Genomic DNA, 20,779 nt, shown 5'->3' with positions numbered 1-20,779 from the left:
TCATTTCTCCCAGTTTTGAGATTTTAGAAGCATAAACTGGTCATGTTTTTTCCCTTCCAACTGTATGATTGGTTCTACTACAAATTTCGCTAACCATTTTGGTTAGACATAAAACTCCATTTTCTATATTTGGCGAATCCTATTTTTTGGCAGGTTTAATTCTTTGTGTAAAAATACATTTTTTCCTCATTCACAAACAAAAGCCTTCTTTCAGGTCTCTCTGCCCTCTTGATTTTTCTTTCTTTTTTTTTCCCCCAGTGCTGAGGTTTGAACTCAAGGCTTCATGCTTGCTAGACAGGCACTTTATGGCTTGAGCCACTCTGCCATCCCCTCTGCCCTTTTAATCTACTATACTTGTTTTGTTTTCATTTGGGATTCATTTATTACAAAACAATTCACACCCCACTCCCTCAAAAAGCCTACCTTTGTAGTCTGATTCTTTACCTTCAATTCCGTCTTTAACCATTGTGTTTTAGTCTAGGCTGACTGATGCCCAGTCCAGTCTCTTCTTAAGTTTCTGCAGCATTTCACATTTTGGCTGTTCCCATCTTATCAAAGCTTTGTCTTGGTTAGGTGACAATACAGTTTTCTGTCTAACTTCCTTTTCCTTTCTTTAACCTAAATGTAAATGTTGTTTTACCATTTTTTCAAAAGTTTTTTTTAAGTTACAAATTTCTGTTTAGTGAAGCATACTTTCTCCTAAAAGTAGAAATATTTCCAACACATGACTGAATCTTAGGTTTATTACTGGTTTTTAAAGACAGTTTAATTTAGCATCTATCATTTATAGTTGAGAAATTTGAAATCAAGTGAAGTAACCAATCTTACTCTTTCTGTTGTCTGTACTGCCCTCATTTCTTAATTTGGTTTCAAGGGTTCTTTTGTTTTTGGTAGAACTGATTGTTTTTATAGTTCTTATATTAAATGCTCATATTACTTAACATTCTGACTGAAATAACTCTTTTCTTATTATCTGCCATTTAGAAACTTATATTGTGACATCTGCTGAATCTTACTCAACATTACTACTCATTGTACCATGGGAAATTGTATTTTAGATATGGAAGTCAAAATCTAGAGGCTTTGAAAATATGATCGCATGTTAATGACTCATGCTAACTGAAAGAAACTTTACTGAACTGTTTTGTGTTTTATATTTTAGGTAGAAATAGAGAAGCTGAAAAAAGCTGTCTTGTCTTCTTGAAGTGGCATGGACCCAGTGTTCTTAGTGTTCCAGGGAGTCAGAAGCAACACTGAACCTCAGCTAACTCATTACTTAAATACGACTGCTGGTGTTATGACAAAGAGATATGAGTATATGAGCTATAGTATCTATGGGATAGTTAGGGTTAGGGGAGGGTGCTTTTTTTTATATATATTTTGTTTGCCAATATAAAAAAAAAAGAGGCCTTATTTCTTACTGTGCTGGGATTGCAAACATTTTGTTGTTGTTTGCTTGAAAATACTACTGAATCTGTATAAAAGGAAAGGACGCTCACATTAGGTTTTTTTAATTGAGACGTATTATTTTTAAGGAGATCTGTACTATAAATATGGTGATATCTTTACAAGTAATCTGTAAGGTAAACTATTTGAGAGGGAAAAATTAGCTTTATAGTAACTATAGTCACTACTTCCTCATAATACATAAGGGATATAAGTTTGTGTATGTACATATATATATATATATATATATATGTATATATACACACATATATATAAATATATTTTTACTTTTAGCTTCTTACCCAGGATTACACTGTTGTGCCTGTTTGTCTGCAGTGCTGTTTATATTTTGGGTGATGAAATAGGAGTTTCCTAGGATAAACCAGATTACTCACCCATGCATAGAGTAATAACTAATGAAATAATAAAAATAACTTCAACTTTTAGTGTTTTATATTGCTTGCACTATAGGATTCATAAAAGGAATTTAATTAAAATGTATTGGATTAATGAACATTTGGGAAAATATGAGCCTTATTTTAAATTTATGAGGTCTAAGGAAACTAAAAATGTCAACTTAATTCTTGTGCCTAGAAACTACAGCACATATGAAATATGTAAACACCAGCCTTATTGCTGTGCTTGTCTGCTAATTTTACAGTCTCAAATACTACTTATTTCATTTTCTTGTGATTTTTGTTCTTCATGCTTCTCTCTGACTTTTAATAATGGTAATATTAGGAAAACGAGTTCCAAATCTTTCCAGAACTTCAGTGTGAGGTTTCCTAGATGGACAAGTTATCATTGTGTAAATACTCAGGTTTTATAGTGGATAATTTATCTAATAAATAGATCAAATTTACTCCTGGAGATAAGATGTAAAACGTTTAGAAAGAGTTTTAGGATGTCATGAAATACAACATCACAGCTTATTTAAACCAAATGTAGTTGACCATATAAAGATACATTATCACAGAATGACCGAATTAGTAGCTTCTCTGGTCACATATGAATAGTTGAACTTTAAAAAATATGTTACATCCATATGTGATATGTCTAAAAACATAGGGGTTTATTTAAAATTAAGATTTTGAAATTTTTGCATTTGTAACAAAAATTAGGTTTTAAGCTTTACTATAATAATTGAGTGTCAGATATTGAGTATCAGTTAATCATGTTTCCATTTTTAAAACCACCAAATATTTTTTCTTTGCATTTTAATCATAATATATAGAAATCTTACATAAATGAAATTTTGTCATGTTTCAGATAATAGAAATGGTAACACACAATTACTTAATGTTTAATTTAAACATTTGGGGAAAAGCTAATTGTGCATTGAGTGTGTACATTTTAGCCATTTAAAGTCTTTGGATTCCTCTAATGAGATCACTACTGAACAAAATTGTTCCATTTTGTTTTGTTTTTAAATGACTATTCAAATAAATTATTTCCTTCTTGTTAAATAAATTACATCTTCCTTTTATGGTAGTCCTTAATGTAAAAATTTAAACGTTCCATTCTAGAAATCATACTGCAGCTTTCTTACTGGATGATCTACTAAGTTTTCACTTTCTACCCTAAAAAAGGGATAGGGAAGGGTCTGGTGGATTCCAGGCTGTTCTTAAAGTTGTGAGCTGTGCATAGTGACTCACACCTGTAAACCCAGCATTCAGGAGGCTAAGGCAGGAGAAAGGATTGAATTTAAGGCCAGCCTGGGCTACATAGTGAGATCCTGTTTTTGTTTATTTGTTTGATTTTAAAGGAGTTCTTTGGGTCATTTTTCACTAGTACATAAAATCAAAGTGGTAGTGAGTACTGACATACAACTTTTGCTTTCTTATTCCTCAGTCAGAATAGGAAAGTTATTGAAGTTCTGTGTGTCTCTTTTTTTATCCTTTAGTAAATAAAACCAAGCAAGCTTGAACCTAAAGGACAAAAGTGATTCCTTTAATACAGCAATTTACCAGTATTTATCCCTAATATGGAAACTTCTTTTAATCACTATTCCTAAATGTTTGTATTCAAAATGATAGGGATTAAGTTTTAGTATTAATTTTTTTCCCTACATGTGAGTATAAATAACAGACTAAAGGTGGACATCATGGAATGTGTCCTGCCAAATGATTAGTGAATGTATAGTTCAGGTTTGCTATTCTTTGAAACACATAACATTACTAATTTCTTAATTAGTACTTCAATTTTGTGACTGTGTTTGTGACCACTAAGTCTCTGTCTTATTATGAAGCTGTTACCTCTACAGAATCTGGCAGAACTTTGTAGAAAAGTCTGAAGATACAGAGAGAGAATGGGTCTTGTGTGAGAGAGGATTCTCTTTTCTTTTGTGCTTCTTACTGTGATCACAGAAAATAAAAAACCCAAGTGCGCTGTAGATTTCTTGATAAACATTTTATGCTTGCATTTAAACTTGTATAAGCAGAATGAGACAATCAGTTAAAATCAGAAATGAGAAGTATTATATAATTTAATGGCCTTGTTTTCGCTGTAGCAATAAAATGATCAAGTGCAATGACTTAAAATCGTCTTTTAAAAGTTGCTGCTATGAATATTTCTAGCTACAAAATTGTACCCTTGTTTTAGCCTGACTTGCCTTTGATAACTGTAATGTAATGCAGTTGTTTTGATAATCTAACATTCCAAAAAAACTCCATATATATATATGGGATCTCTTTTTACAGGTGCTGTTAAAAGAAAGCATGCTTTTCCCTCAAAAAAATTAATTAAAAAAAACCTGTATTGCCAACTTTGTCAATCTTTATTGGTTATTCTTCATTAACTTCAGCGTATGCTTGTTTTAGAGTATGATGGAAAATTACATTACTTTGAATTTTTCAAAGAAACAATAAAAGCATTAAAAATTCTATACCTCTGCGACTTTTATTGATTCTTTTTAGAGTGTATTATTGCATCTAAACCTGTTGAGACAGTTACTACCTCACAGGATTATGGAGACAATTGGAAGTAAAGTGCCTTGTGGGGTGCATGCATAGAGTTGGTTAATGGAAGGAATTCTTACAGTGTTGGATATGATGTAAATTAGACATATAAAAATTAAGAGAAAGGAGAACTTCCTCTCTCTCTGTATTGAATATACTGCCCCTTTATGTGGGGAAGACAGTCCATTTGTGTGATACGTTGAAGACAGCTGCAACCATCTACATTCTTCCCTAACCACCCTGTGCCTTGTGCCTAGGGAGAGTATTTGACTCAAACCGAGTTATTGTGTTAATAAGAGACTGACATTGGAAACAAAAAAGTGCTAGTGTCAGTGTGAGAGCTCTTCACAGTACATTTTTCTGTCATCTGGAAAAAGCTGATTTAAAAGAAAATTTAGTAGAACATAGAAGATGGAAACAGAATCCCAGAGGGATTTTTGAAACATTACAGTCATTCTTGAGCCTCATTTACCCATTGCTTGGTTACTGAAGAATAAATTTGCTCATAAACTTGTTGGATTTCTGAACTCACAACTGAAAAAGTCCTGACAATAAATCAAGAGGACAGCAAGGGGCTGAGGGATGGCTCAGTGGTGGAGCACTTGCCTAGCATGCACAGCCCCTGGTTTCATTTTCCCGGCCTTCTAAAAGTGCTGGAGAATGAATAGGACACCACTGAAACAATACTGAAAATAAGCATTAGCCATTTATGTTATAGTTTAAATTTTCCTAGTTGCCTTTCATTGGCCTGGATACACACTGGAACAAAAATTACAACCTTGTGCAGAAAATGAAGTTTTTAGATTTAGTTGTAAGATACAAAGCAGACAGCAATTTAACTTAGATGCATTTACTAGGCTCTGTTACCCTTCAGTTAAGATTCAAGAGAGACAGTCTTGAGTTTTCACTTTTTCTTTCTGAATCCTAACTATTGTTGCTTTTATCTTTTAACTCCCATACTGTGAATCTGCTTGGCTCAGATAAGGAAAATAAATTTAGAAATATTTTATTTTTTTGTATAGAGCCAAATTTTTTCTGTTGTAGAAGGTAGTTGTATGTGTGTATAGTGACTATTGAATGGTATTTTTTATTAGGATCCAAATTTTTATTAACCACTTACAGTTCCTTTAAGATTATGGGAATAAAGTTACTCAAAAGTAAAATGTTTTAAATGCATTGAGTAAAGAATTCACTAATAAAGGAAATCATTAACATTGCATGGTATAGTATATTTTTAGAAATATTTCAGACTAATTGAACAATCCAAATACAATTTGATATGACAGTAATGACATTTTTATTGTCATCTTAGCCTCTTGAAACCTGTAATAAACCAATGCATAGAATTAAAAATAAATTTTGCAGATTTAAAAAATCTGGGATAACATTTCCTCTAAAATGAAATAAGGTAACAACTACAATTTATAATAAACACCCCCAGTTGAAAACCAAACACCAATGCTTTGGAACAAAACGAGGGAGCAGCCTGAACATAAGACCTCTCTCTGACATCATAAACCTCCTCAGGTCTTGTACTAAATGTAGATTTCTTTGTAAGCACATCTGGTCATCTTTGGTCCAAATCGTATACAGTAGAGTAGCAGGGAAATGTGGAGCTGAAAGAAACCACACTTATTTCTAAGCCCTGTTCATTTGACGTCTGAGGTGCAGGAATAGGGAGACATGCTCTTAGGGAACACAACAGAGAGGGTGTTTTAGAATCTATAGTTCTTTCCCCTCTTGCTCATTCTTGTGCCATTCAGAAAACAGTTGATACCATTCAGTGGTGAGTAATCCTATACACACAAATATCTTTATAGATGCGTTTTATATTCAAATGTATAGAAAAAAGCAATTGTCCTGAAAAAAGGCTTGATTAAAATAATTTTCTAGGAGGAAAACTGACCAAAGTTAATGAAATGTTACAAAGAATGCATTCTGACCCACTAAAAATTTAAAATATTAATGACAGCATGAGCAAATAGGAAATATAGTCAAAAGTCCTACCACTGAAAAGGACAACGAGGCTAGATGGGGTCATAGCTGTGTTTCAAACTAACTGATCTTCAAACTAACACAAAACTGGAGAAACACATGGAAAACTTCCCAGTTTTGAAAACTTCCCAGTTTTTTATATGAGTCCACCATAACTAATATCTAAACCCAGTCATCATACCACAAACCAGTCTCGTGTATAACCATCTGTTGTCAAGAAACTTAGCCCTCTATTGCATCCTGTGCAAGGCAAGGCACTTCTGTACTGGATGTGGTGGTGGGTTCAGTGATAGCAGGGAATACTGCTGTTTTGTATGTATGCTGAGACCCCAGCAATTCTACTCACCATTGCATTTACACCACTACAAATTTCACAATGAAAAACAACTCATGTTGGTATTCTGATGAAAGGTGTTTTGCCTTTGTGTACCATACTTTTGAGAAGTGCTAACTTAGATTAATTAAGTATGGCTTTTTACATACAGCAATCAGTGAATGTTCAGTAGATGAATCAATAGATGAATGACAGGCGATTGTCTCATTTCTTTACCCTTTTTTACTCTCTTCTCTTGCCTTTTCAAGTGTTCAAGCATTCAAGTTGAAATATCTCCTCAAGGCTAATTGCTGTCATACCAATTGCCACAAAAGACATGCATCCACAGGAGGTGTGAGGTTCATAAAATGTTTTAAATAAATTATCTTGAGATTTATATTAAAATAGGCACCACAACAAATATAACTAATGTTTATATTGTGCTTACCATACGTCAAGCATTGTTCCAAGTAATCACTATCTTAATAATTTATCTCAACCTTCAATAGTCCTGTGTGGTATTACTGTCTTTCACAGGTAAGGAAATGGGCTCAGAAAGACAGCAACTTTCCACTGAGCTAATAAGGGATGGTGCTACACTGGGAGTCCAGGCAGCCTGGCTTTGAAGCCTGTGCTCTTGACTGTATGCTTTATTGTTGCCTCTCTACATAAATAAATAGTAGGAAAGGAGCCTGAATGGAGGGGATCTGAATTTCTTCTAGTTCTGCTTCATTCACTCTTTATGATCCTTCATATAATCTATGAGAATCAAATTTTTTCCACTGGTAAGAGAGCCTAAATAACTCATAAAAGTCCATTTGCAGGGATACCATAGTCTATATTTATGTGACATGGTCACACATAAATTTTAGGGGACATTATTTCTTAGTGTACATCTTTACAAACTTAAATGATTTTCATGGCCTTTTAGCAGGCATGAAAAACAAAAATTCTACTTCACTTCCGTAATGAAATTAAATGACCACTAGATGGCAGTCAAAGCTCAGCTTCTTTTGTATGTCCCATGAAACACAAACACATGCTACCTGCAAGGAAAATCATGGATGCCTTCAAACCATCGAATTCACCAAAACTGGAATACACACACCTGACTCCCCTAGCCAGACCACTTTTACAAGCAAAGTGCCACTTGGCAGAGTGTGGAGTCTGTGTGGGAAGTGGATATATGCTCTTGACAGCTGGAAGCAAGACTTAGTCTGTGTGTTGTCCTGCAAGCAAGTCTTCATTGTCCCTAGCATAAAATCTGCACTACTCAGCTCTGGGTTTCCTCTTCTGTGTCCTCTGAGTTGTTGCTGGTCCTGCCTAATTCTTTATGGCATTGTGCTGATAGGCTCTTGATTCCCAAAAAAACCTCGAATTACAAGTCTAAGTGCAGCACTTCCTATTCTTCTTAACCTAGTGCTTCCAGTAGTCATTAAATGCTTCCCCCAACCCAGGTATCCACAGATTTGGGGTCATGCTATGATATGCCCTGCCAAAAAAAGGGAGACAGTTTTCTAGTGCTTATCAGGTTACATTCTTGCTCTGCTCTTACTACTCATTGGCCTAGTTCAACATTCAGTAACAAGCCAGGCCCCTCATAATGCCTCCCTAGGAAGTTTGAAATCCCCATGAGCTGTCTGGGGAAAGGGAGCATCGCCCTTCATCTGTGAATCTTTTCAGGAATAACAGTGTCTGAGCCCTTGCTACCCTCTGCCGCTTTTCCTCCCCAGCTGAGTACTGACCTGAGAGATGCGTCTGTCTTGCCTCTGGCTCTGCACTTGCACTTGTCTTCTCTTCAAGGGCTTCCCCCCTGCCCAGATCCAAAAGGGCTCTGCATTAATTTTTTATTATATTAGTCTTCTATTGCTAATGATATTATCACAAGTTTAGTGTCATAAAACAATAGAAATGTATTATTTTACATGCTGGAGCTCTGAAGTCCAATGTGGATCTTGCTGGGCTGAAATTAATGTTGAAGCATTGATTTCTGAAGAATCTAGAAGATTTCTGAAGGATCTAGGGACGAATTCATGTTGTTGCCTTTTCCAGTTTTAAAAGGTTTTTGGCATTTCTTTGTTTAGGGCCCCCTTTCTCCATTTCCAAAGCCAGCGGTGGTAGCAAGGGCATGGGGAGTGGAGCAACTCACATCATGGAGGCTAAGAAGCAGAGCTAGAAATGCCTGCACTCACTGGCTTTTGCCAGCCTCTGGAATGTTGCTGTCCACATGCAGGTGAGGCTTCCTGTCTTAGGAAATCCTCTCTGGAGATGCCCTCACAGGCATAATCAGAGATGCGCTTTACCAGTCTCCTAGGCAGGTCTCAATCCAGTCAAGCTGACAATCAAGAGCAACCATCATGGTGGGCTCCAGCTCATACCAGTAACCCTAGCTACTCAGGAGGCAGAAATCAGGAGGATTGTGGTTTGAAGTCAGTCCTGGGCAAATAGTTTGTGAGACCCTATCTTGAAAAAAGCCCACTGTGAAAAAGGACTGGTGGAGAGGCTCAAGTGGTAAGAGTACCTGCCTAGCAAGCATAAGGCCCTGAGTTCAAACTCCAGTGTTGCCAAAAAAACCATCATGCATGCTATACCAATCCTTCGTTTTCTTCATCATTCTGAGGTAAAACCAAAACCAGAGTTAAACACAACTCAGAATGAAGTCAGGTGTGGTAGTACATGCCTGCAATCCTTTGAGAGGTGAGTTTGAGGCCTACCTGGGCTACGTAGTGAGACCCTATCTCAAAACAAGCAACAACAGAAACAAAATAAAACAAAACTCAGAACATTAGATGTATTATTTCATATACGGTAGATAGGTGGTTTGGCCAGATGGTATCTTCCTACTGCAACCAAGACTTTGGCACCTCAAATGGGAAGTTGCAGGGAAGTAGAGACTTAGTAATATTATCCCCTTTAAAATTATCCTGTCATTGCTTTATTTATTCTCTAGATTTGTCTACTGTTTCCATGGCATTATTGTCACATCAGTCTAGGGTCTTTACTGCATCACAGGTGAGAAGTCAAGAAGAACATATGCAAGGATTTCCTCCTCCTGGGGGTTCAGAGTCAAAAGAGAAGGGGAGATCATTCTCCAGGGGCAGCTGTGGGTACAAACTGGGCAGACTGGGGTGCAGGGCTCTCAGAACTGCTCCTGGGATCCACTCACACCAGAGCTGGGAAAGTTCTTGGGAATTACCTTCTTCAAAGCTATTCTTTGATTCCCTCAAGCATATCTTTTGGGTTTTGTTTGTTTGTTTCTTGATCCTGCCTGTTACCTCCCTGTGGAATATAGATGGAGACTTCTGAAGGCCTTGGGATTTGTACTCAGTTCTTGGGGACCAGCTTTGAGCTGCAAGTTGAGATTTTTGGTGTTAGCTTCCTCCCCCAGCCCTTCCAACAGATGGGTAAGACTCTCATTCCCTCTGGTGAAACTCCTCATATTACAATACAAAAAGTTGTTTTTGTTTTTTTGGACTGAATCTTGACTATAAAGTTTTCATCTTATTTTGCATCTTAATTAAAAGTATTTTAATGTGAAAACTTGAAACATATCAGGGTGTAAAGACTTCCAACAAGTCCACTAGCCAGAAAGAGATAACAATAAAGATTTTTCATTAGTTTCTTTAAATATTTGTTCAAGTTGTAAGTATATGCACATACATATTTTTCCAGAATAATATGATATGTAGACTTTTGGGTGTTTTTGCCACTTGACATTTTAATGATTTTTTCCAAATCATTAGATATTCCTCAATACATGACTTTACATGCTGTATAAAGTATGGTTATACCATAATATATTTAATTAATTTACATGAATTTCAGGGTTTCACTGTTAACAGTAACACCGTGATAAATATTCTTTCATATCTTTAAGATAAAGGTCAAGAAGTGGCACCACAAATGGGTTAATGGTAGGAACATTTTCACTGCTTTTCATACTACGACCAATGGGCCTCTAAATAAGTCGTGCCAATGTATTTCTCTCTCTCTCTCTCTCTCTTCTTTTTCTCTCCTCCTAAGTGCTAGAACTGTAGGTGTGCTTCACCATACCCAGCCACACATCTCTCTTAACAAGGCTCATCTCAGCCTGCACAGGCTGTGAGAAAGCTGGCCCCAGGTTAGCCAGCGCTGGACACTTTACACGGGTTATCACAGGTGTGATAACCTCCCCTATACATGACATCCATCGAGTCCATAGTGAGGCAGGGGAGGCTAGAGAACACTGCAGTAAGCTTACACCCTTCTGACCCTGGTTCGTTGTCTGAGATTAAGCTTTTCTTGAAGTTTGTCTCTCACTCGGATGAAGTTTTTGCCAGGCAGTATTACTAAATTCCTTAAGCTAATAGTCTGTTAGAGATTCTACCATGTAGGTATCGCAGGCCTGTCTGACGCCAAGCAGGTCTATAGCACTTCGATGCCTGAAATTTAAAACTTCACAGTGCAATCTGTACCAACTTTTCTATTTTCTCTTCTGTTATGTCATCTTCAAGCCATGGATGCTTCAGGCTCCTCTAGCAGTAATGCCAGTGATGGAAAAGCAACAGTAGAAATGGGAATAACTGAAGAAGTAGCAGTGATAGCAAGGATTTCTATTATTTATTAAAGACTTATGATGTGCAGGCTGTCTTGGTCCATTTTGTGCTGCTATGAGAAAATCCCTGAGACTGGATAATTTATAGAGAACCAAAGTTTATTTCTCCCAGTTCTGGAAGTTGGAAATCCAAGATCAAGGCACCTCCGGGAGAGGAATAGTGTGTCATTACATGGCAGAAGGGATGAGCAAGCTGCTGAAAATCACACAGGCCTCTTTGATAAGGACCCTACTCCTATTCATGGAGTAAAGTTGGTGGCCCAATCACTTCTTAAAGGCCCCAGATCATGACACCACCCTATTGACAACACCAGAATTTTGGAAGTAGCCTGTTTACACCATAGCACTGCACTATTCTAAGTGATTTAACATGGATTAACTCAAATGTCCCTATAAGGCAGGTACTACTTGGCTAAACATGAGTCCAGAAGCTTTTGCCTAGGCCAAAACACACAGGGCTCCAAGAATATCACCCTCATCACCACAGAATAAAAGTACTGGCCAGAAGTGAAACAGAAGTGGAGCATCTAATAAATGCTAAACATCACAGGAAATCAACTGAGAGGACCAGTCATTCCTAAAGAAAGCAAGACGATAGTTGCAGGAGGACTGATGAATACAGTGACCAGGAAAGACTTCACAAGAGTAATTCACCATCACAGTCCATTTCAACAACTCGACTCTTAAAATCGGCCAGATGGCTAATTTTGTGGTAGAGAATAACACTGTAAGGGAGAAGCAATGAGATCTCTTACTGATCAAATGTGAACCTAAAAGCCTATTTGGTGACTCAGATGGGAAATTAGGTTACTGACTGCTTCAACAGAGGAGCTGAAGAAAGGTGGGTAGTGGACAAAGGAGAGGGAATATAAATTAAAATTATGAGGGTGTTTCAGAACTTTAGAAAAAAGTTTTTCTGGTGTCTGATACTTTCCTGTTCTTGCGTTAAACAATACTAAAACTGAGCCTCCTTTCCTATTTTAGTATGAAATAATACCTAAAAAAGCAAAAATAGCTTATTCTATTTTGCTCTTATTTCCCAGGCAACTGGCATCTTGTTCAGAAAATAACTGACTATAACTGTATCTTCAAGAGATTTCTTTTTGGGAGCAGGTTCAAAGGTTTGAGTCTGACATTAAGATCTTTGATCCATTTTGAGTTGATTTTTGTACAGGTGAGAGAGAGAGGGATCTAGTTTCAGTCTTTACTTGTGGATATCCAGTTTTCCAAACACCCTTTGTTGAAGAGGCTGTCTTTTCTCCAGTGTTATATTTTTGGTACCTTTGTAAAAAACCAGATGGTTGTAGCTGTGTAGGCTTATTTCTGAGTTTTCTATTCTATTTCATGGGTCTGCCTGTCTGTTTTTGTTACTGTGGCTCTGTAGTATTTTATATATATATTATATATATAGCATTATACACACGCACACACGCACACACACACATGTATTGGTGGGACTGGGATTTGAACTCAGGGCCTCACATTTGCAAAGCAGGCTCTTTGCCGCTTGAGCCATACTTCCAGTGCGTTTTTGCTTTGGTTATTGTAGATATGGAGTCTCATGAACTACTTGCGCTGACCTCAAACTGTGATCCTCCTGATCTCAGCCTTCCAAGTAAGTTAGGATTATAGATGTGAGTCCCCAGAGCCCTGCTCTGTAATATAATTTGAAGTTAGGTATGGTGATACCCCCAGCATTGCTTTTTTCCCCGGGGATTGCTTTGACTATTGGGAATCTTTTATGCTTCCATATGCATTTTAGAATTGAATTTTCTATTTCTGTGTAGAATGATATTGGAATTTTGTAAATGGATTGTTTTCCAGATTTCTTTCTCAGTCTGTTCATTATTGAAAAAACTATTCATTTTTGTGTGTTCATTTTGTATCCTGCTACACTGGCAAAACTGTTCATCAAGTCTAAGAGTTATTTGGTGGAGTATTTAGGGTCTTTTCAGTATGGGATCATATCATCTACAAATAGGGATTGTATGACTTCTTTCTTTCCTATTTGTCTTTCTTCCCCCCCCCACTCCCTCCCTCCCTCCCTTCCTTCCTTCCGTCTTATTGCTCTGGCAAGAATTCAAGCACTATATTGAATAAGAGTGGAGAGAGTGAACACCCTTATCTCATTCCTTTAGATGAAATGCTTTCAGTTTGTCCCCATTTAGGAAGATGATGGCTATAGGTTTGTGATATATAGCCTTTATTATGTTCAAGAACATTTCTCCTATTCCTAGTTTCTTCAGAGCTTCTTATCATGAAGGAATATTGAGTTTTGTCAAAGGGTTTTTCTATATTTATTGAGATGATCTTGTGATTTTTGCCCTTGATTCTGTTTATGTGCTGTATTACATTTACTGATTTATGTATGTCAAACCATACTTGAACACATGGAGTGAAACCAACTTGATCATGGTGTATGATTTTTTTAATGTGTTGTTGAATTTGGTTTGCAAGTATTTTATTGAGAAGTTTTGTGTCTATTTTCATCAAGAAAATTGGTTTATAATTTTGGGTTTTTCTTGTGTGTGTGTGTCCTTACCCAGTTCAGTATCAGGGTAGTACTGGCTTCACAGAATGAGTTTGGTTGCATTCCTTCCCTTTCTATTCTATGGAATAGCTTGAAGAGCATTGGTGTTAGTTTCTCTTTAAATGTCTTGTAGAATTCAGCAGAGAATCTATCCAGTCTTGGCCTTTTCTTTGTTAGGAGACTTTTCATTACTGCTCCAAAATCATTGCTCATTACAAATCTGTTTAGGTAGTTGGTATACTTTTGGGTTAATTAACGTAGTTCATATGTGTCTAGGCATTTATCCATTTCTTCTAGATTTTCCAGTTTATTATAATGTAAATTTTCAAAGTATTCCTTAACGATCCCCTGAATTTTATTGGAATTTGTTGTACTATCTCCTTTTCATTTTTAATTTTATTAATTTGAGTCTTCTCCTTTTTATTTAGTTAGTTTAGCTAAGAGTATGTCAATCTTGCTTATCTTTTCATAGAACCAACTTTTTATTTCATTGGTTATATTTTTTAAATCTTGATTTCATTAATTTATGCCCTGATCTTTATTATTTCTTTCTGCCTATTAATTTTGAATTTGGCTTGTTCTTCTTTTTCTAAGAGCTTGATATACATCATTAGGTTATTTATTTGAGGTTTGATTTTTTAATATAGGCACTCATAATTAAAAACTTTCTTTCTGGCCCTGCCTTTGCTGTTTTTTATTTTCATTTGATTCTAAAAATATTTTTATTTCTCTCATGTCTTTGACAACCCATTGGATCATTCAGGAATATATTGTTCACTCTTCATGTGTTTGAGTATTTTCTGTAGTTTCTTTTGCTATTGATTTCTGGTTTTATTCTAGATCTTTTTTTTTAAGTGCAGACAGAAGAGGTTTTAATCTGAGAAATGATATGATTGCTTCTATCTTGTAGAAGATTTCCAAAAATAGATTGGAAGAGGTCAAGTGTAAAAGGCCAATCAGAATGTGTTTGTGTTAATACACAAAGGAGAGGAAGATGGCTTGGGGTGAATGAGGTGTAAAGAAATGGACAAGTTTGAGATATATTTTGAAGGAAAATTCATAATAATTGCTGACATGGGAATTTAGAGCTTAGAAGAGAAATGAGGGAAAATAGAAAGGAGGGGAGGAATGAGGAGAGGAATGTTGGAGTTTCCTTAACTCCAAACCTTAGATGTTCAGTAGAGTGGACACCAGAGAAGAAACAGGAAAATGAGGAACATGTGTTTTAAAGAAGGAACATTTGAGCAACTCATGTGTTTATTGATGTGTGAGTGAATAAGAAAAACACATATATTCACAACGGACTATTTTTCAGCCTTAAAGAAGGAATTTCTATCATATATTATAACACGGATGAGCCTTAAGACATTGTGCTAAGTGAAATATGTCAGTCACAAGAGGATAAAGCCAGAAGGAAGAAAGGTAGGGTGAGGGAATGGGTCAAGATGATTTTTTCTAGGGCCGCTATCTCATTTTTTCAGGAATCTGAATCTCGCTAGAATTTCCTTTCCCCTCAGCAGACTTCCTCTAAACTCATTGAACAGAAATGGTAACTTGCCTACTTCTAGTTCAGGGACCAGCAAAGAGAACCTAGAGAACCTGCTACAGTTGGTTAAAAGTAGTCCTGAGGTTGTGGTTGGTGGATAGTCACTGAGCCCAGAGACTATGGAATCTGCTGGCCCTTCATCAGATTGCCTGAGGGATCATCAGTGCTGATTCACACAGTCATTTTGAAAATAAAGTTCAGGAGAAACAAAAGCTGTTTCAGGAGGATAATGGAATTCTGGTGCATCTAAAGAGTAGGGTGGCTGATGCCCTTCTGTACAGAACTACCATGGTTCCTGGTTGGTAGTACAGCATATACCATGTATCAGTTGGCTATGACTTCATTTCCCAAGAAGCAGAGTTGACTGCAGTCATCCCAACAATCACTTGTATCACATTAATTCAGCTCTCTGTAGATCAGTAATCTGATGAATAACTGCGCTCAGCTTTGTGGATCAGTATTTATTGACTTGTACTGTATGCTACCAGTAATGTGGTCGTTACCATTAAAAAAAAAAAAGTAGTTCTAAGGGTTGGGGATATGGTTCTAGTGGTAGAGTACCTGTCTAGCAAGCACAAGGGGCCCTATGTTCAAACCAAAAAAAAAAAAAGGTTAAAAGTAATCATGAATCATCAAATCTGGGTTTTGGTAAGATTGAAGACAGTCTGATTTGGAGTACATAAATAAATAATGATAGCCACATCAGGGAATGCTTCTCTGGGGAGATGGCATTTGAGCTGAAACCTATCTGGTAAGGTGGTACCAGCCTTCTGTGCTGTGGTCACATTGATACAGAAGGAGAACCTGGGTCAGGGTAGTTGGTCATGGAAAGCCTGACAGAGAAGGAGACACTAGAGGAAAAGAGTGAGTCAGCCAGGTGTGAGGCAGTGGGTGGAGATGGGTGGACACCTTTCAGGCTTCAATAAAGGCCCACAGAAAGGAAAGGGATGTGAACTAGTTTGTGTGGTAAGAGCAAGATGAACAGGACAGGGTAGGTTGCTGCCTTGATGGAGATGACTTCAGAGGGGAGAAGTCAGATTACAGCATTGCATAATCAGAGATAACAACCTGTGTGCAAAAGGAGGGTGCTCAATTTCATTTGGGTTTTAGATGAGGCTTCCTCCAGAAAGTGTTGTGTTGAATGCTGACTGAGTACATGGACTCAGCCAAGGGACAGAGGTTGAAGAGCATCCTAAACACAGGACACAGCATGCACTAAGGCTGTGAGGCTTGACACAGTAGGGCAGACCTTCAGTAAGGCATTGCCAGGTTATCATGTATGAGTCAGAGAATGACTGGAGCATTGGTTAGAAGCCCTGAATTATTTAGTTAAGGCCAGCACCTGCTTTTAAAAAGTTGGGAGCCCTTGATCTGACAATAATAGCTGAGCTGGTTTTCTCATTTGAGCAATGTGGTGTTGGGCTTGGATACGCTCTAAGAACACTTTCATCTTCTATATTCCTGGTCTCTAGGAGATGCATCATAAAAGTTTGCTGAACAAATGAACTATGTCTTCCACTGCCAGACTTTGCTCATCATATGAATTGGATGTGTCTGTCCAGGCCTGGTCTGGCCCTGGATGTCCCACCTAGTGTCTCCTGACCAGCCCCACTTCCAAAAACCCCTCCCTGCTTTGGAATGACTGTCTCTGCAGAGACAGGACTTGATATGTTTTTCATATTTTTGTGCCTTTGTCCAAAGAGACTGTGAGCTCTGAGATGTCAAGGGTCATGTTTTAAGTAAATCTATATATTCATAGATATCAGACACTCTGGAAATTTTAATATCCATAATGAAAATATGATTATAAGTGTGTGTTGATATAGGTTCATCAATTGTAAAAAATGTGCCATCCTGGTGTGGAATGTTGACAATGGGAAAATTTGTTTGGGTGGTGGGGGAATGTATAGGAGATCTCTGTGCTTTCAGTTCAGTTCTGCTGTGAAAACGAAACTTCTCTAAAAATAGGGAGTTATTTTTTTTTTCAAGATATAATTTCTCATCTGAGGGATTGAACTTGACTGGATTGCAAGAGGTGAATATTCAGTCCCAAAGGAGGTTCTCAAATCTAGAGTTAGTGATAAAGTACAGAACCTGTAGACTTTAACCTTCCTGCCCTCATCACTCCCTAGAGTATTCAGAATAGTCTAGGCCACAAAATAAAGATGCAAAGTGCTAGGATTAAAACTAAGGGGTGTCTGTGACCATGTCACAAGAACATTTTGGTAAGTGCTTTAAAAATTGTCACACTCTAGGTAAGCATGATCATAGTTTTTTCAAACATGGGAATGGGGGAGCTAAAAAAAAAATCCACAAATACCAAAAAATTGGAAAGGAGTTTTGAGTCTTTCACAGTTTAAAAAAGATATGTCACTGACCATCCTACTTTTCAACAGCATTTGTCTATAGGACAGGTTATGCTGAACCAAAAAGTAGCCCCCAAATATCAGTGACTAAGAAAAATAACAAGTAATCTTTCCTCATGCCCATTGTGGCTCAGCAGAAGCTAATCACAGTCATCCAGGGACCCAGGCTGATGGGAGAGCTACCGTTTTGAATTGGTGATCACCATGTAAAACTGTTTGTGTGACCCCATACAACCACAAGGAGGTTAGGAATGGCAATGCCACTTTACCCTAGAAATGGGGATAACCAGGAACAAGAAAGGAACCATATTACTGTAAATCCTAGTGATGGAGAGCCAGCCAATCAGTTGCACAGCCCCAACATAGGCCCTTGTGATTTCTATATTCCATTCACAGCCTTAGGCAAACCCATAAAGATGAAAAAGGTATAGGAATACACCACAGACACTGTTCTAGCACCATAGCTCTGAGTCCCTAGCCAGAGATGAAAACTTTGCTTTTTGTGAGACTCTGTGTTTCACCTGGTGTGTGACTCATCCATTCTCCAGTGCTGGGCCCCACCCTCTGCAGGTGCTACTCCCATGCAGGACTTGTCTGTCAGGCTGTGGCACCTCTGCACGAGGGATAGCTGCCTCTGGAAGGGCAGGGCCCAGCCCAGCTGCCTCAGCCTGCGGAGCTGCCATTAGGGGCCAAATTGACTGCTCAGAGGTACAGGAGCCCAGCCTGCTGATCTGATGTAAGATATGACAAGGGAAAGCTGCTAAGACCCATGTCTCCAGGCACTAGGTCTCAGAAACCCGTGACACTGTTGTTGGACAGCCACAGTGAGTAGTCCCATGTCCTTCTTCTCCTTCCAGTGACTTCCTTTGGAGAGGAATTTCAGAAATGAGCAGCCAATTATGATTTTATGGTTGTGAGGCCTTGGTAATGTTGGGTTTAATTAATAACATAAAGTGACAAAGTATTAAGAAGGAATTTGGTAACTTGGAAGCTTTTTACATAATTCAATAAGAGCACTAGTCTGGCATGAAAATATTTTTGTTTTCCTTTGTTGATGTGTGCTCTTCTGATCCCATCCTAATTTTGAAATATAAGAAACTGGAATTTCTAAACCATTACTTTTTTCCTGATAAGCTCCAAGTGGCTAAGTGCAATTATAGAGTTAATAACCTTATCATTTTCCCTCAGCAGACTGTGTAGTGTGTTCTCTACAATTTTGATTTCTTATTACGGTTTCACCAACCTCAAACCTTTTTGAAACCAGAGGAATGTTTTTGTACCTCCCTGGAGTCCTGCAATTCTTGCCATCAACTAACCTATTCCTCTGAGACCTCTTGGTCCTAGACATTGTTTTGCTTGGATCATGTGAACTTTGGAAGATTTTTCTTGGTTTAGAAGCTTGTTTTCATTTTGTTGCTCTTTGTACCATAGGAGACAGTGCCCAAACATTCACATTTCTATTGTCTTTCACACTGTTCCTTAAAACAATATTGAAATTGATTCCTAACTTCATTTTTTCCTAAAGGATTTTGTCAGTATTTGTTGAGTGTGAATTTTAAAGGTTGAGTTTTGCTTCAAAACTTTTAATTTTTGAATTTTTACAAAATGTGGTTTTCCCAAAAAGAAAGCTTACTGAGTAAAAAAGGAGACTTAATGTTTATTTTTGGCTTATCACAAACTCTTTCAAAGCTTATTCATATTCTTATAATTTGGAAAAATTGATTTACTGTTATCTCAGATAAGTGATTGAAAACAAACTTGTCAGCAAATAGCCTTAATAAGCTGAAAACCTTGTATTTTATGTCTTCATGGATTGTATCTCAAGACCAGATAGATCCAAGTCCCTTTCAACAATATTTGCATAATATAGAGTTACAACATCATTGTCTTTTTGCAAAATAAGTGGAAATGGGTAAACAGATTTCAGAACTCTTATGCAGAAGTAATGATATCAGGGGGCAGCTCAAGCCTGTGAACTGTTGCTCTTTCTAAAATCAGACATGGGTAGAGGGCACAGTGGGTAGAGGTGAAACCAATATTCTTTGGATCCAGGCAATAATGGGAGCAGTGTCTATCAAGAGCAATATTCCTAAATATGTCTAAAACGGCAATCCTTTTATCATCAGTTTGTTCTGGCAATGCTAAACCATGTCAGTGAGAAAATATCCCTCCCCACTGGGGCAGACCATGGCCACTGCCAGCTCCCCATTCCCGCTTGGTGCTGTCTCTCGTGAATGAGATTTGCTTTGCTTCACCAGTGGAAAAGTCTATCTTCTCACAAAGTGGCTACTTCTGAAGACCTGTAATTTAGCAGGTGGTCTACTACTCCCATTATCTTGGGAATTCATGGCTCTCTTGGTTGACTGTTTTTATATATTTCTCTTAGTATAATAGTCATTAAGTAGCCATAAGTGGCCAATAAAACCCCTGATTTTATTTTTATTTAGGGATTAGTTTGTGGAACTGTTCTGCTTCTGCAAGTTATTTCTGCACCATCTTAAGCTCCAAATGTGACTTTATTACATTTATACTCATGCATCTCATAGAAACTGAGACATGAAGGACCAGGGCCTCAGTCCAGTTTTTTTACTTTTGTCGTTCTTAGTGCATCTGTCTCAGTCTGCTCTGTCCTTCTTTTTGTAGTTGGTTGTTTTCAGTCACATAATATCACCCCTTGGGGGTTCTCCATTCTGTGTAGTAATATCACCCAGAGAGTTCAAAAAGACCATTCTTCCTAAAAATGGTAATTACTGCCACCTAGACAAAGACATATGTGAACACTTCTATACTATTCTTTCGGCTTTTCAATAATAATGAAATTAATAAAAATGAAAAGTTTGATGGAACTATTGGTATCTGAACTTTACTTCAGGAGATTCTGATTCAGTGGGTCTGGAGTATGGTCCGGGCACTGGTACTGTAAAAAAGTTCCTCTGGGAATCCTAATGAACAATCAAAGCTGGCAATTATTGCTATGAGCTGCCATCTTTTCACCTTCTCTAGATTAAGTCAGTGAGCATCGTTAGTTTTTC

The 20,779-nt window shown here is 37.4% G+C and overlaps 2 protein-coding genes and 1 pseudogene across 8 annotated transcripts in view; all 3 read left to right on the top strand.

Moving 5' to 3' along the window:
• The window catches only part of Cd2ap (CD2 associated protein), a 92,159-nt gene extending 87,829 nt beyond the window's left edge, over positions 1–4,330 (top strand). For both annotated transcript variants that reach the window (XM_020168708.2, XM_074081992.1), the window contains exon 18: positions 1,163–4,330. In XM_020168708.2, coding sequence (XP_020024297.2) covers positions 1,163–1,204 — 42 coding nt within the window. In that variant the 3' untranslated portion in view covers positions 1,205–4,330. The remainder of the gene's footprint in view (positions 1–1,162) is intronic.
• Positions 4,331–11,206: 6,876 nt separating this feature from the next.
• LOC109678289 (cytochrome c oxidase subunit 7A2, mitochondrial pseudogene) lies at positions 11,207–15,745 on the top strand (annotated as a pseudogene).
• Positions 15,746–18,362: 2,617 nt separating this feature from the next.
• LOC109678286 (putative adhesion G protein-coupled receptor F2P) overlaps positions 18,363–20,779 on the top strand; it is a 39,854-nt gene continuing 37,437 nt past the window's right edge. For 4 of the 6 annotated variants that reach the window (XM_074081989.1, XM_074081988.1, XM_074081990.1 and 1 more), the window contains exon 1: positions 18,363–18,571. In XM_074081989.1, the coding sequence (XP_073938090.1) occupies positions 18,517–18,571 (55 nt within the window). In that variant the 5' untranslated portion in view covers positions 18,363–18,516. The remainder of the gene's footprint in view (positions 18,572–20,779) is intronic. The other 2 variants (XM_074081986.1, XM_074081991.1) reach the window with 2 other exon arrangements.

Source organism: Castor canadensis, chromosome 8 (genome assembly GCF_047511655.1).
Source record: "Castor canadensis chromosome 8, mCasCan1.hap1v2, whole genome shotgun sequence".
NCBI classification, from domain to species: domain Eukaryota; kingdom Metazoa; phylum Chordata; class Mammalia; order Rodentia; family Castoridae; genus Castor; species Castor canadensis.
Note: the sequence above shows the minus strand (reverse complement) of the source record. Positions and strands in the feature narration are given on the sequence as shown.